General features: G+C 33.5%; 2 protein-coding genes across 7 annotated transcripts in view; one reads left to right on the top strand and one right to left on the bottom strand.

Moving 5' to 3' along the window:
- Window positions 1-15,754, bottom strand: part of LOC137249249 (uncharacterized) — an 87,216-nt gene that overhangs the window by 13,906 nt on the left and 57,556 nt on the right. The window lies entirely within an intron of this gene.
- The window catches only part of msi (musashi), a 584,216-nt gene that overhangs the window by 552,722 nt on the left and 15,740 nt on the right, over window positions 1-15,754 (top strand). For all 5 annotated transcript variants that reach the window (XM_067780543.1, XM_067780555.1, XM_067780549.1 and 2 more), the window contains one exon: window positions 15,002-15,714. In XM_067780543.1, the coding sequence (XP_067636644.1) occupies window positions 15,002-15,714 (713 nt within the window). The remainder of the gene's footprint in view (window positions 1-15,001; window positions 15,715-15,754) is intronic.

Raw genomic sequence — 15,754 nt, 5'->3', positions numbered from 1 at the left:
TGTTGTTGTTGTAGCGATTAGGTTACTCCCCGAAGGCTTTGGGGAGTGTTATCGATGTGATGGTCCTTTGTCGGATACAGATCCGATACGTTCCGGTAACACAGCACCATTAAGGTCCTGGCCCGACCATCTCGGGAACGATTTATATGGCCACATTAAACCTTCAGGCCATCCCTCCCTCCCCACCCCCAAGTTCCATGAGGAGCTTGGGGTCGCCAGAGCCTCGTCTGTTAGTGAAACGGGATTCGCCGCTCGAAGGTGAGGTTGACAATTGGGTTGGAGAAGCTATATATTGCGCTACACAACCCCTTGAATCCCACTGACGCCTGATAATTATCATTAATTAAATTATCACTATAATATTTGCTTTTGATGCCACAAAATGAAATAACAGTGATTCTAGCAGACACCTGCTTGAGGAAGAGCTTCCCCCTAGCTGTTATCAACATCATCCAATGGATAGCCGAGGATAAATGCTGTTTCGAGCGCAAAGGGCGTTGGAGTGCATCTCGAGGGGTTAATAATACTCTGGCGGATTGACTGTGACTAAATTCCACAGAATAAAAGGTTCGATAAGGCATAGACACGGCACTCGGCTTAGCACCAAAAGGGAGGAGTGTCCGTGTGTCATATCCTTAAACGAATCACCAGTATCTGTAACACTTCCCTAAACCTTTGGGTAGTGTTTTTGGGGCTACAACAACAATCACAAGTCCAACACGAAGGCTTCAAATAAATACACTCAAATAATAATTGATAGAATGCGAAAATACTATACGACTAGGTAAAGATATTTTTTCCAAAGAAGCCGACCTGTCCTAATGTGCAACTATATTTTTTCTTCGAAACAACCAGCCTATGGAATTGGCAAACAGCTGCATATATTTTCATTTTATTGTACCTACAGTATAACCATATCAACTGCATGACAGGAGTCCTAGCAATAACAATAACATGAGAAGCACGCACAAAAAAATGCGAAGCAAAGGATCTTACAAATATGTATTCAGTGCATTGACATAGGTTGTGCACAGCTGAATGAAAACCAACTGGTTTACCTGCATTGAAGCAAGTAACGGCGGGAATTCTTTAAGGAAACTAAAAATGAATTATGCTTCGCCAAGGATACTAAATGATGACATACTCATCGTTTACCTAAATAGTGAAAAGTATCGATCCACGAAACGAATTCGAAATAGCAGCAAAGAAAGAGCTGTTCAAATGGTTACTAAAATACAGCAAAATATTGTTAAAGCCTTACATACACACATATTTCATTTCAATAAAAGTTCAAAGCCCCAATTTTTTAAGATGTTTCCTTTGCTGCACTTAACTCTGTCCGAAACAATTTTATTCATCATTTATGTTTAGCGCGCGCCGTTCTGTGCAGTAGTTAGACGGCGCATTCAATTGTTTTTCTTTAAACATCTGCCATTGAATTGGATAAGTTTATGTACGCTTTGGTCGATTAAAAAGCAGCAGCACAAAACGCGCATGCGTAACGTTACAGCTACAGCTGTTCAATTAAATTTTTATAGGTACGCCTTAATGCCATCAAGGTGGTGTACGTGCTGTAGGTACAAAAATTTGTGTTAATGCATGCCATGGCGGCAATGCGGAGTTGGTTGGACATCCCGTTTGTTGCGCAATGGCACATGACAAATACAAAATTCAATATTGAGAACAAGAAAATGAAACAATAAGGAACTCGGTTTTAGTGCTGTTCAACTCTTGTCGCTCCTGTTTTGCTAAAGTGGTTATTTTTTGCTAAATTCAAACAAGCATACGTGTTTACGTTCGCTTCCTGTTTGAAAAGGCATATCCTGCATAAAACAGTTTTCAAAACGAGTTATTCTTCTTTTTTTGCAAGGAGTCTACACGGTCCTTTTCTTGTGCTAAGTTTATAAACATTGCACAACATATACATAGGTGTCCTATGGTTCTTGACTCAGTTCTTCATTCTACATATATTCCAGGCTTAGCAAGTATATATTTATGTATGTATATCCTCGTGGGATTCTTTTCTGCATATCAAACAGTTTTCACATCTATGAATAACAAACTCATATACCAACAAGAGCAAAAGCACACCTGGCTATAATTTTTGTTTTGTTACACTGGTGTTGACAATAATAGATCTACGACAGTTTGACATGTTTAATTTATTCATTTTTTCTTTTTTTGGAAAGAATTCAAACTTTCAACAAAACCAACATAATCAAATCAAACTTTCTTCAAAATATTATGGATTATTTAAAAAATATTTTTTTTTTTCAAACTTCGAAAATTTTCATTAAAAGTTATAAAATCTCTTTCAAATCAGGCAATATGCAAAAAGAATGGAATCTTCCTTTTATTCTCGTTTTCTCTCTTCTTCTACCCGCATGAAGTTCAAATTCATCTACTCCCTTCCACTACCAAACACATCTAAATCAATTAAGCGCACTATAAAACTTTACTGTTTCACAGCTTTCGCAACCCAATAGTCAACCTCACCTATCCGAGGGGAATCCTGCTACAAATACGAATGTATTATACACATGGCCCAGAAGGTTCAATGTGGTCATATTAAATCGTTCCCGAGATGGTCGGGCTTGTGCTTGTTAGCGGTCCCAGGTCATATAAGAATGAAAAAGCGGATGAACTAGCTAAAAAGGGCGCATCCCTTGAAGCTTGCTCCGTAGACGTCCCAATTAGACTAGGTGAGATTAAGCGAAGGCGAGAGGTGCACATAATCGACCAAGCAGGAAGGGCGTGGGTTCAAGCGCGGGGCTGTAAAGTGTCGAAGATTATGTGCACGTCTTAGAACCTTAGACTAACAAAGTTGCTTCTATAATTAAAAAGAGAGGACTGTAGACTCATGATGGGTATTCTGACTGGGCACTGCCTTCTGGCGTCACATGTCTTTAAATTAGGCTTGGTCAGTGATAGCAGATGTAGGAAGTGCGTGTTGGAGGAGGAAACGATCGAGCACGTTCTATGCCCGCGCCCTGCACTTGCCAGACTAAGACTCCAGCTATTAGGAGTGATACAGATGGCAGATCTAGAAGCCGACAGGGTTATTTATAACATAGGTCCTGGTTTTTGATAGGGTTTTTCAGTTTGGTCGTTAAAACAAACTTCTGGTAACACTACAGACTCAAAGGACCATGATCATCGATAACAATCACCAAAACCTTCGGGGAGTGTCGTTATCGCTACAACATGATTTTTTTTTATAAAGCAATATTAAAAATACCCTTCCGGAAATAAATTCTTTAAAATCAATGCAAATTTAAAGTAAATAGGCTAACTGCCGACACAAAAAAATTCTCAAAATTCTAAATAAGTAAATCCATCATTTAATAATAAATACGAATAAATGCAAAGCACGATAACCTCCAAAAAGATTTTAAGCCGCGCTTCTTTTCCAATTGCGTCGTGCTCCTTTTTTAAGTTTTTCTACAAATTGGCAGGAATTGGCATCTGCAAGCAGGTCAGTTTTCATTGAGAAGCTTTCCATAGCAGATAAACAATCCAAGTGCTTGACAAGTCACTGCCGAGGGGCGACTACGCTTGGAAAACTTTTTTCTTATTCAAAAATGTTGTTTCTAAATTTTAATGTTGCTTTCTTTCGGGGCTTGGGCCCATGTTCTTCGCTGTGGTAGGCGAATCACGCTACCACCACATAACGGCTGCCGTCCATAATTTGGTTTTATTTTATTTTTCGGTGGTAGAAGACGTCCCAAAAACTTTTGGAATAGCTTTGCCGTTACAATAACACCAATAGCATTTAAATTGAAATCATATTTGGCATATGCAGAGAATCAGATTTGAACTCAAAAGATAACTATGCAGCTGCCAAACCATTTCTAAAAAAGGATTATTTATATACTCCAGTTATTTCGTCGTGGATATATTATTTTTTACAACAGTGTATATCGCAAAACCAGTTTTTGCGTATTCATTCAAACCGTTGTTGGCGGGGTAGGTATATTTAATATTTTTTTTTGTATTTAATAGCTAGTCGAAATCAATTGTAGAAGGTACAAAAGCAAATATATACACTCAAAAACAAAATAATTTCTGATTGAAGTTGGGGTCCATTGCTTTTAAGATAAAAATGAGTCGTGGCACTAACAAAAACTAGTTTAAGCATATAAGCTAAAATATAGCATTATAATTCTAAAATGTGTAACATTTTTATGTATATTCGATTTAAGTTAGATTAGTAGAAGTTGTTTGTGGAAATATCCAAATAAAAATATTCTCGCGCTAGATGATTTCTCAAGAAAAGTAAGCAAGGAGAATTAATATCTTTTAAAATTTACTGCGATATACATATAAAAACTGTTTTCTCGTGCTAATAAAATGGCTTTAAATCAAATTTAGAGAAAACAGCTTCTTCAGGAGGGTAGCTGGAGTAAAGAATACAACTACAATCACAGCAAATAATGACACATAAAAGAAAAATGTGAAGAAACTTCTTGAATTGAATGAGGGAATGCTTTTACCGCTTTATAATTGCATGCCAAAAAATATGACATGTCTGGAAAGATCAAAATTGCTGTGTGCAAGACTGTCTATTAATGCGCGTGAATATGTATAACACACGAAGAAACCCCCTAACGTTGGGAATTCCGTTTACTATCGCATACTTTGTTTACCAATTTCAAAAGGGAAAAAGCTGCAGCTGCGCTACAGGAATACGCGATCACTACATACAATAGCAGGACGCTCGCCATACAAAGCGCTAACAATGATGGTGGTGGTGGTTGAAACAGCCGGCACAACAATTGAGGGAACATTCAAAACCTATACAAACGTGTTATGGATGCACAAAAAGTAGAGGGGTGGTTGGTTGGAGCTTGCAACCCGAACACAGCATGTATGAGTAATCCTGCCGCACAAGACGCTCTTCTGGCTGCAACATAAACTTGTTTTGAACGTCTTCTGCTACATACAAAATATAGGTATTTCACTACTAAATTTTCTTCTCAACTACCTACCGTATCTAAATACTGAATAAGCAAATGTACTTAATTGCAAATTGTTATTGTTTTCATAGATTATATAATGTGCTCATTAATGGAAGTTTCCCATGTAAAAGTAGGTCTCTATATTACTAATAATGTATGTATGTTTTTTACCTTAAATCCTTGCGTACATATGTTTAATAAACTGCATACATACAATTTGAGTTAAGCCATGTTAGTTACTGTCGAATTTCCTCTAATACTGTAAATTTGCATATGATTATAAATAATTTAGTGGAATTTTTTAAACATATTCTGTACAGACATATATGTATTTCAAACTTAAAATTTTAGAATATATCGCATACCTACATAGATGTAAATGGAGCTAACTCGGAAGCTTAGAATTTTGAACCCGTGCATACGCTTGGGGTTTCCCATTCAAATTTTATCGATCTTTTCAATCGCTTCAATAACACTACAATGAAAAAGTTGTTTACACCATGTTTACGAAGTTAGCCTTAAAAATATAAGTTGGGCATTCGAAGTTTGAAATTTGACCATTCGCAATAATAATTTTTGAGCTATTTATTTAAAATGTCTTCGTGAAACACATTTTGCTTGCTTTTTTATGATCCCCCTATATAGTCTAATAGTTTTTTTTTCTAATTTTAAAAAGATACAAAAGCATAACTACTTATAACGTTTTTAATAAAGAAAATACTGCAATATACGATCTCATACACAAATGGGTAACTTAAATTTTCTAATGTATTCAATTATGGCCCCGTACTGGAGTCGTATCGTGTTTTACGATCCGTGGTCGAAATCAATATTATAAATCACAATAACTCTGAATTGGTGAACCCTTTGAATGCCATATGTATGTCTACTAGGTACCATACGTGCTCATAAGATCCATGTTCTATTACAATTTGTATAAATAGATTGACAGGTTCATATTTATCACTTGAGTGAAATTGGTTTTTCATCCGTGATCGCTTAACACGTTACGGGCCCTCTCTCTGTACTTCAACTCATGTGTATAGTATTTAGTATTCATATTAGACGTCGGCATGACTCCATTCAAAATAGCAAATGAATAGTTTATAATAAATCGCGGGTTCGAATCGAGCTCAAGGCCTAACAATAATTTTTATCATTATTATTGTTATGAGAAATTTTTTCTTAATTGAAAAAATTTTTAAATTAGAATAGAAGAAAGAAAAATTTAGACAACAGCCAAAGCTCGTTGTATAGATCCATTTCGGGAACTGCTAAATTCCTTCATCGGCAACGCTTAGGCGCCGCTGCTATAACCATTCAGCCATCACAGCGGTTTTTTGTTTGTCTTCATTAATCCTACTTCTATTCTGGTTCGTGCCAATTGATATTCACAACACTGCGACATCTGTTGCAGAATGGCTGTGAAATTTGGACTTGTTTGTTGGAAATGCTGCCATAGTGTAATATTTTATTGACACTTTTTTCCCCGTGCTCTGGGATGTATTAACAATTTTTGTTGTTATATCGGCCTACTGATTTTAAGATCGCGGGTTCGAATCGAGCTCAAGGCCTAACAATAATTTTTTATCATTATTATTGTTATGATAAATTTTTTCTTAATTGAAAACATTTTTAAATTAGAATAGAAGAAAGACAAAATATTTCAATTGGCACGAACCAGAATAGAAGTAGGATTAATGAAGACAAACAAAAAACCGCTGTGATGGCTGAATGGTTATAGCAGCTGCGCCTAAACGTTGCCGATGAAGGAATTTAGCAGTTCCCGAAATGGATCTATACAACGAGCTTTGGCAGTTGTCTAAATTTTTTCTTTCTTCTATTCTAATTTAAAAATTTTTTCAATTAAGAAAAAATTTATCATAACAATAATAATGATAAAAAATTATTGTTAGGCCTTGAGCTCGATTCGAACCCGCGATCTTAAAATCAGTAGGCCGATATAACAACAAAAATTGTTTATAATAAATTTGAATGAATGAGTTTGAATTCAAATTTTTTTGAATTAAGATGAATGTATGTGCTGATACGATTGTTGGCAGATAAATATTCTAATGTTGACAAAACATAAAATGAACTTGAGTCAAGTTGTTTTGGTTGAATAATTTTTTACACATCAACAACTGCATGAAATTGGAATCATTGTTTGACGAAAGAAGGTCCATTAGGATACCCAACCCTTTGTATCTAACGATTTTCTTTTTGACCGCTGCAAAGTGGGTTTCAGACAGCCCTGATATATTACGCGATACCGTTGTAGGGTGTGGTAAAAGCTCTACATTTGAACCGTAGGTTGCCCCTATCTTAATTTAAAAATGAAGCACCAATCGAGTTTTACAGCCCAAACGATCTGCAACACAAAATCTCGAGCTCCAACAAAAAAAAAAAAAAATTACGTAATAAAAAGCCCTTAAGTCTGCTTGCTCCAAATTCCATTCTTTGCAAGAATACCATAGTTCAGGTAGCCGGTTTGGAAGGGCTCTATGTCATAAATTATTAATCAACGAATTCAATATGGCAAGTTTAGGGATTACGGTCCCATTCCTCAATTAGGTTTATATGAGGAATGCGCTCCTGCTCACGGATAGAACTTTTCGAAAGTCGGGAAGTAGATAATAATAAAAAACTGTGCCTGAAACATTTGACGTGCATTGAGTGCATGTTTTTGCATAAAACGATGTCGCGAAATTCTTCGCTGGAGTTATTTTTAACCCAGAAAAGTACCACGAAAACTTTGCTATGTACTCTCCGGTCACTCATTTTAGCATAGAAAATACGTCTGAGGTCTAGAAAATATGCATATATAGGTTCTGCTGCTGGAAGTACTTAAACTTTATTCCTGCATTCATTTTATTAGGCGTGCTTATTCAATATCAAATTTTCGAATCCAAATGAATAGAATGTTTTTGATTCATTCATTCCAATTCTCTTATTTGAAGTTAGAAAATTGTATACTCAATGCATATCATAATAAGAAATATTCGAAAGGCTGAGTTGTTTCCATTTGAAATGAAATATTTAAATATATTGTATTCTACTAGGCTAAAAGTTTGAATGAACTCATGCAGAGGTCTAATTCATATGAATAAATTTGTAAAGCGAATTTTAGGTACTCAAAAAAGTGGTGTAACCTCAGACTAGTATATTTCGATATCGCCACGTTTGCTTCAGTACTGTGCTATTTTGCCATATACTTTTGTTACCTTACTTACTTTTCACTTTGTATTGATTTTGCGCTAAATACCTCAAGGAATAAGTAAGAAAACTAGAAACTGATAATATGAAAACTGTAAAATACAAATACATATGTTGTAATATATTATAGAAATCCATATCGAATAGTAAATAATTTTTTTTAAAGTAATTCCTTTATAATTCTACAGACTTTTTATTGAATAGTTCAATATATACCAGATTTTTAGTGGATCTGTTATCTAACATTATAACAGACATACTTATATTTTATTTTGAAACCTGTATGGTAGCTCTGTTATAAAATAGTAAAGGTGTAGGTATCTAATGTGTATTTAAATAATTAAGTGAAAAATAAATATTATTTATATTAATATGAGTTAGAAATAATTATAGAGTTAAATTCTTGAATGATAGTAAGTAATTTATTAAATTTTTTTTAGAATTTTAGAGTCTTAACATTCCACTCACTATGCATTTGCTGATTGAAATATTAAATGAACTAAATGGTTTAACATATCCTCCATGCCAAAAATGTGAAATGTATTTGCAAAAGTATTTCTCTTATAAAATTGACTACAGTTATTGTAAAATATTACTCTATAAAAAAGTTATCTCTAGGTACTATTAATCAAATCTTCTCTAATCCTATACTCTGACTGAAAATATAATTGAGCTACTTTCTTTTTCAAACGAAAGCTATTACTTAAAGCTGGCAAATTATAATTAAATGAAATGTTTATATAAAGCAATAACCTGAACTGAACGCCGTGTAAACAGCATAGAAACTAGCTCTATTATATTACCACTAGTGTGCCCATTAATCAATCTAGTTTCCTCCTTAGTTCACTTCAGCTGAATTAAAAGCCAATTGCTGCTTGATTTTATTTTTAATATAACTATGTATTATATTATTTTGGTTATTTTTGTAGCAGATGAGGTTTTAACTTTATTTAACCATTTCTGATGTAACTCCATTTACAATAACTTTTACAGTACAACTAATTGTTTGTCCCCAAAAAATATTTAGTATTTTTCGGCTTAGTTATCTAAGGTTGAAAATATTTTATAAACCAGTTTTTTTCATATTTTCCAATTCGATCGTTTTATACGAATAATTTTTTAATTTTCTTTGATTCTAAATTGATATTCTTGCTTGGACTTTTACATGAACATTTTTTTTGTAATATAGATTTTTAGTTTTGAGCCTATATTTGGAAAAATTCGAAATATAGAAATTTAACTTAAGCGAAGATTAGTTGTTTTAATATATTTTATAATGGTTTAAGGGCCCATTACTCATACTTAGCATAGACTTGACTTGACTTGAGAACTATTACTTACAGTTCTGTTAAATGAACATTGCATGTTATTGATTACTCAAAACTTAGCAACACTTAACTTGACTTAGAAATCTGTTGAATTTTGATTTTCTATGTAAGTTCTAAGTGACGTTTACGTTTTGAGATGCCATTTATTTGTTTCCATTTCATTTTGTCATACAAATTGACATTTACTGATTGTTTTGAACAATTTTTACACTCATAAATTAATTGTAGTACTCAAAATTAACTTTGTTTAAAAACCACTACTTTTTGTAGCAAATATTTCACAATAAAATGACAGCTGGAAAACAGCTGATTATGATGCCAGACTGTATGCGCTAAGTGGAGTATAATCGTGGCTAAGTTGCCAAGTTTACGCCAAGTCAGGTCAAGTCTATGCTAAGTATCAGTAATGGGCCCTTTATGTAGAAAACAAAGTGAAGAAATGAAATTTGAAATCAACATTTTTTTTTACCACTAAAGAGTATAAAATGATTATGCCAACAAATGTAAGGCCTTAGTACTATTGAAAAAAAAAGTCAATTACATATCTATGAATTTAGTTACAACTATACCCGTATTCAGATTAAACGACAATTAAATCTGCTCAAAATCTTTCGAAATGTACGAATCAGAAAAATATTGCTATTTAGCAGTATTCACACACAATATGCATACAGGAAAATGTAAGTTAATACAAATATTTTCTAAGTAGTCCCTGTTAAAAAAATATATATTAAGTATCTCTTCCATCATTACTTTACATTACATTACTAAATTGTCTAGTTATAAGCCTTTAATCATAGTTGTAAAATAAAATATTTGTAAATGTAAAAAAATTGTACTGAATAGCAAATTGTTAAAATTTTTAATCTTTTCTTATATTGTAAATCTATATTCATATAAATGTTTAATTTTTTAACAGTGTTGTATAATTTAATCAATTGTAAACTAGTTGTGTTCTAAGATTATATATCTTTATCATTAGTGTCTTTAGAACAAATGTGGTAGTCAAAAAATGTGGCTGCTAATATACATAAGTAAATTCTAACATTAAAAGATATAAGATATTTATATTATTGGACAAAAATTTAATTAAGTAAATGTAGACATCGAGAGGAGCATAGCGCAAATTATCGGGGCGAAGGAATTGTTGGTAGTTTTTCGTTGAAAATATGCTTTTCTAATTAACCAAATAAAACAAAACGCATATCATAGCTTGTAAATTAGGCACTTGGTTCACGTATTATTTGAGTCATATTATGTAATACATAGCTATGTAAATCATTAATTCTATAAAAATATGTATTTAAGAGTTCATGGGGTGTATGTTCTTCCGATGCATCTTTGGTGAAAAGTATGTTCAGTACACTGTTCAACTATTAATGTAATATGTTTTTTTAGAGCGTGAATGTTGTGTAAATGTGTGCGTGCTTATACTATGTTCACTTAGCCAAATATTTAATTTAGCCCCCCCACCCACAATTTTTTAATGACTTATGTATGTATTTAAATTCGACATTTTTTCTAGGCCAACATTTTTTTAAGTAAACTCGGCTGTTGCTGAATGAATCCATGAAAACGTTTTGTATAATAATAATTTCCCTCCCCATTTTTACAACAATAATTAAACAATAGAAAAACATCGAAACTACTAAGTATTTGCATGTAGATTGTGATTTTTGTGCATTCTGTTTCATTTACAAATTATTTAATAACAAAGGAACCAAGGGTGCGTTTCGAACATCAACTGTTAAGCGAGTACTTCAGAGACGCCCCCAGTTACTAATCATGAAAAGTTTTTAACTATATTCGAATTTTCTTCTTTGAAGTTTTTTTCTTATAGCGTTTTCTTTTCTGAAATAAATTGTTGCCTAAGTAAATGGTAAAGCCTTAATAGAGTTACTCCTACCCCAGAAAATGTTCAACATTTATAGTGCATACAAAGAACATTTCAACTCACCATATTCACTCATATTAACAGATATATGTGGAACTTAAGAGCGAACTGAGAATTTCACAGAGTTGCACTGCTACACCGCCCTTTTATGCAGGGTAAAAGTGTAACGCTTTTGCGTTGCGAGCATGCAACAATTTTCACAACGGAACGAAATACCCCGTAAAGGCGTTCCCTGTTTTTTTAGAATAGAACAACAACCCTTGCGCGGCGTATAAAAAGCGTAACACTTTAGCCAGAAAAGAAAACGCTATTATAGTAAATGAAAAGTAAATGAAAGTTAAAAAAGTTTAATAAAATAAAAAAAGATAAGTAAAAAACAAGAAAAAAAATTATGTATATAACAAAAAAAAAAATGTATTTGAAAAACAAGTAAAATTACAAAAAAGCAAAAACAAATTAAATAAAAAAAATTAGAATAAAGAAAAAACAAATATTAAAAAAATTAAAAATAAAATAAAAGCTAAAAACAAATAATAAAAAATATTACAAAGTAAAGAAAAAAAAAATATATTTTACTTTTATATTTTCTTATATACCAAAAATTTACGAAAAGTAATAAAAACAAATTTAAACGAGAAAAGTAAAAAAAAAATCAATAACGAAAACTACCAAAAGAAAAAAAAAATTCAATCGCAGTAATAACCCAAAATTGTAGTGATTTAGAAAATATCCAAAATTTAAAATGTATATTATAGTTTTACAAGGTTTTTGTTGCTTTTACTGATCTGACTATAAACAATTCATTAAATATAAACATATTTGGTGGGAGATGTAGAGATCACACATCTAAATCGTCTAGTAGAGATGAGGTAGAAACTAGTTTTTTTCACTCTATCCGGCTTATGAAGTTTTTGTTTTATTAAATCTCATTAAGTATATCAAACCCTTATTCCAATCTAACAACTCTGAGTTTAAGTTACTCATTTCTTATTTTTTTACTTAAGAATTGAAAATATCTTTTGTTTACCACCTTCAGGGCCATTTTTTCATGTGAACTCTAACATTTATCTGCCCTATAAATACAAATTATGTTTACAAAAAATCTTTTTATAGGGCAGCTAAATCTTAAAGTTTACTTGAGAAAACATCCCCTAGTATGTAAGTTATTCCAATACTGAACTGTATTTAATATTCATTTTGTTGTTAGCATAAACAATTAGTGCTCAATAAATAACTACATATTATAATATAACACCCAATTAGTGCTTTAGTTTATATGCTGTCTATGCAATAGGCTTTCCCGTCGATAATTTTGAGTTAATTTTGGTTAAGGAAACTTGTTACCAACGACATTTTTTCTCGAAACGCCTCTTATATGTATAGTAGGGTGGAGTGAATTTTTTTTCGAAATCGCTTTTGGCTGACCTTCAGAAAGTTGCCTTTCTAGACCAGAAATAAGGTTGACAATTTTTGTTTCACTCATCGTATGTTTAGAGGTGCCCCAACGCAACTAAACTTTGAAAAAGACGGTAGTTAAGTACACATTTTTTTTTTGTCATTGATGTACTTTCGCTTGTTGTTATTGTGCTTATTGATTTCAAAGCCTACTGATTTATCTTTTTTTGTTAATTTTCCGACAGCGTGGATAAAACAAATTTGACAAGGATGACGGAAAATCGTTCCAATATACATCCTACTGATTTTCATGGCCTACTATGTGCCTGTAAAATTCTTACTTCTTTCTTATACACTTGATTAGAAACATATCCCCCAGCGGGTTAGGGGGGGTCAGAATATACCCGCGGTAGGTATGCCTGTCGTAAGAGGCGACTAAAATACCAGATTCAAGGGGCTGTGTAGCGCAACCCTGCAGGTTGCCAGCGCAACATATAGCTTCTCCAAACCCAATTGTCAACCTCACCTATCCGCGGCGAATCCTGTTTCACTAACAGACGAGGCTCTGGCGACCCTAAGCTCCTTATGGAACTTGTGGTTGGGGAGGGAGGGTATGGCCTGAAGGTTTAATGTGGCCACATAAATCGTTCCCGAGATGGTCGGGCGAGCACCTTAATGATGCTGTGGTACCGGAGCGTACCGGATCTGTATCCGGCAAAGGACTATCACATCGATAACACTCCCCAAAGCCTTCGGGGAGCAACCTTATCGCTACAACAACAACAACATTAGAAACATACTATTATCAACAAAAAACTGTAAAACATTATTTAAAATTTGTCGTTTTTAGTTATAATATGTAATTTTACTAAAGTTATGTATATTAAAAAAGAAATAAAATAAATATGTAAATAATGAGCTTTGTAAAATCGCGATTACTTTGCTTATGATCTTGGGGCTGGGGGCACCTCAAAACGCCATCCTACGAAAATAATTTTTGGTGGTTTTGGTTAACTTTTATAATAAATACAACTTTCATTGCTGGGCCATTACAAAAAAAAATCCATAGGGTATCACTCCACCCTAATGTATAGACAAGGCGAATCCAGTACCAGGTGTAGTTATCCCATCAGCTGATTGCTTCTTCTTGATAATTTTCCAGACAACGCCTTGTACTACAATGTCAGTTAATCGGAATCAATGACTTGACATTCTTCTGCGCGGAGGATTCGCTTTCCCACCACCGGGTATAGATTCGCCTTGATGTATAGATTATGACCTCACAGTAAAATTTTTGGTCGACGTTTTGTAGGAGTTTTGGAAATTGTTGTTGAGACATTAGTAATATTTTGACAATATATGTGACCCGGTCTATCAAAGGCTTATGACTAAAAAAAAAACAGTTGTTAACAGCTGTTTCTCGCAAAAAAAAAACAGCTCTTAACAGCTGTTTCTCGCAATTTCTTTTTTGAGTCATAAGTCACCTTTTCATAGACCGGTCACATATATTTAATATTTTTATACTTGTCAAAATTTTACAAAACCTATATAAGATTTTAGTGTGTTGGACTGATGTGAACAAAACACCGACTAGAAATTTTGTTTCTGTATACTTTGACTGCTCAGTTAGATTCGTAAATATTTGGTATATATGTATTAGTTGTGCGTCTAGGTTATGATTGAGTTCTTTAGCGTTTTTTAAATATACGGTTGATGAATAAAAATTTTTTTTAAACTGCTAATACAAACATGTGTACCTACATATATGTTTTATTTTTCTTTTTTAATTCTTTTGAATATAACGAATTCCCATATATGCGAAGCGTTGATTTGAATTTCGTAACGTCTGAATAAAACATTTGCCATTAGATAGGAATTAATATAAATATATGTATATATAGAGATATTGATATGTATATTTTTCGATAAAGTTATTATATTTGTAACTAGGTACTTGAAAGAAGCCAAAATTGCCTAGCGTTACTTAACTATTAATATTGGCTCTCGCATACTACAGAGTTTAGTTGAAATTAGCAAAAAAAATAAAAAACGTAATTTTCGTATTTTAGTAGCTTTTGTAATTTATTTACCATGCATTTTATACATATATTTTTAACTATTTACTAATATAACTCGTTTCAAACTATTTTTCGGCCTCCACCCCACCACTACAAAAAATTGATGCCATTTGCTGTCGTTGTGACTTGCAGCGTAGTCGCGGTTTCGGTTTCATTACATTCCAAGAGCCTTGCAGCGTTGACAAAGTCTTACAAGTACCCATACATACACTCGATGGCAAAAAGATCGATCCAAAACATGCTACACCCAAAAATCGACCACGACAAGCTAATAAAACTAAAAAAATTTTCGTTGGTGGCGTATCACAAGACACTTCGGCCGATGAAGTAAAAGCCTATTTCAATCAATTTGGCACCGTGGAAGAGACTGTTATGCTAATGGATCAACAGACGAAACGTCATCGCGGCTTCGGTTTTGTTACATTCGAAAATGAGGATGTTGTAGATCGTGTATGTGAAATACATTTTCATACAATCAAGAATAAAAAAGTTGAATGCAAGAAAGCACAGCCCAAAGAAGCTGTCACACCAGCTGCTGCACAATTGTTGCAGAAACGTATTATGTTGAGTACACTAGGTGTACCAGTACCGGCTGCACCGGGACAATTAATTGGCACACGCGCTGGCATTACCACCATGAGTTCATTAGCTATGCTACAAGCACCAACACAATTGCAAATACATCATGCTAATGGTGCTGCAGCCGCTGCTGCACAACAAGCTGCACTCTTGTCACAGTCACCCTTCCAAGTACAAAATGCTGCCGCCGCCGCTGCGGTCGCTGCCAATTCCGCTAGTTTTGGTAAATTGCTTACTGCATATCCACAGGCTTTGCACAGCGTCAGGTGAGTTTTGCTAATTTTAATAACAAAATGTGAGCTATAT

The sequence above is a fragment of the Eurosta solidaginis genome, chromosome 1 (assembly GCF_040869045.1).
Source record: "Eurosta solidaginis isolate ZX-2024a chromosome 1, ASM4086904v1, whole genome shotgun sequence".
Classification (NCBI taxonomy): domain Eukaryota; kingdom Metazoa; phylum Arthropoda; class Insecta; order Diptera; family Tephritidae; genus Eurosta; species Eurosta solidaginis.
This window is presented reverse-complemented; position numbering and strand designations above follow the sequence as displayed.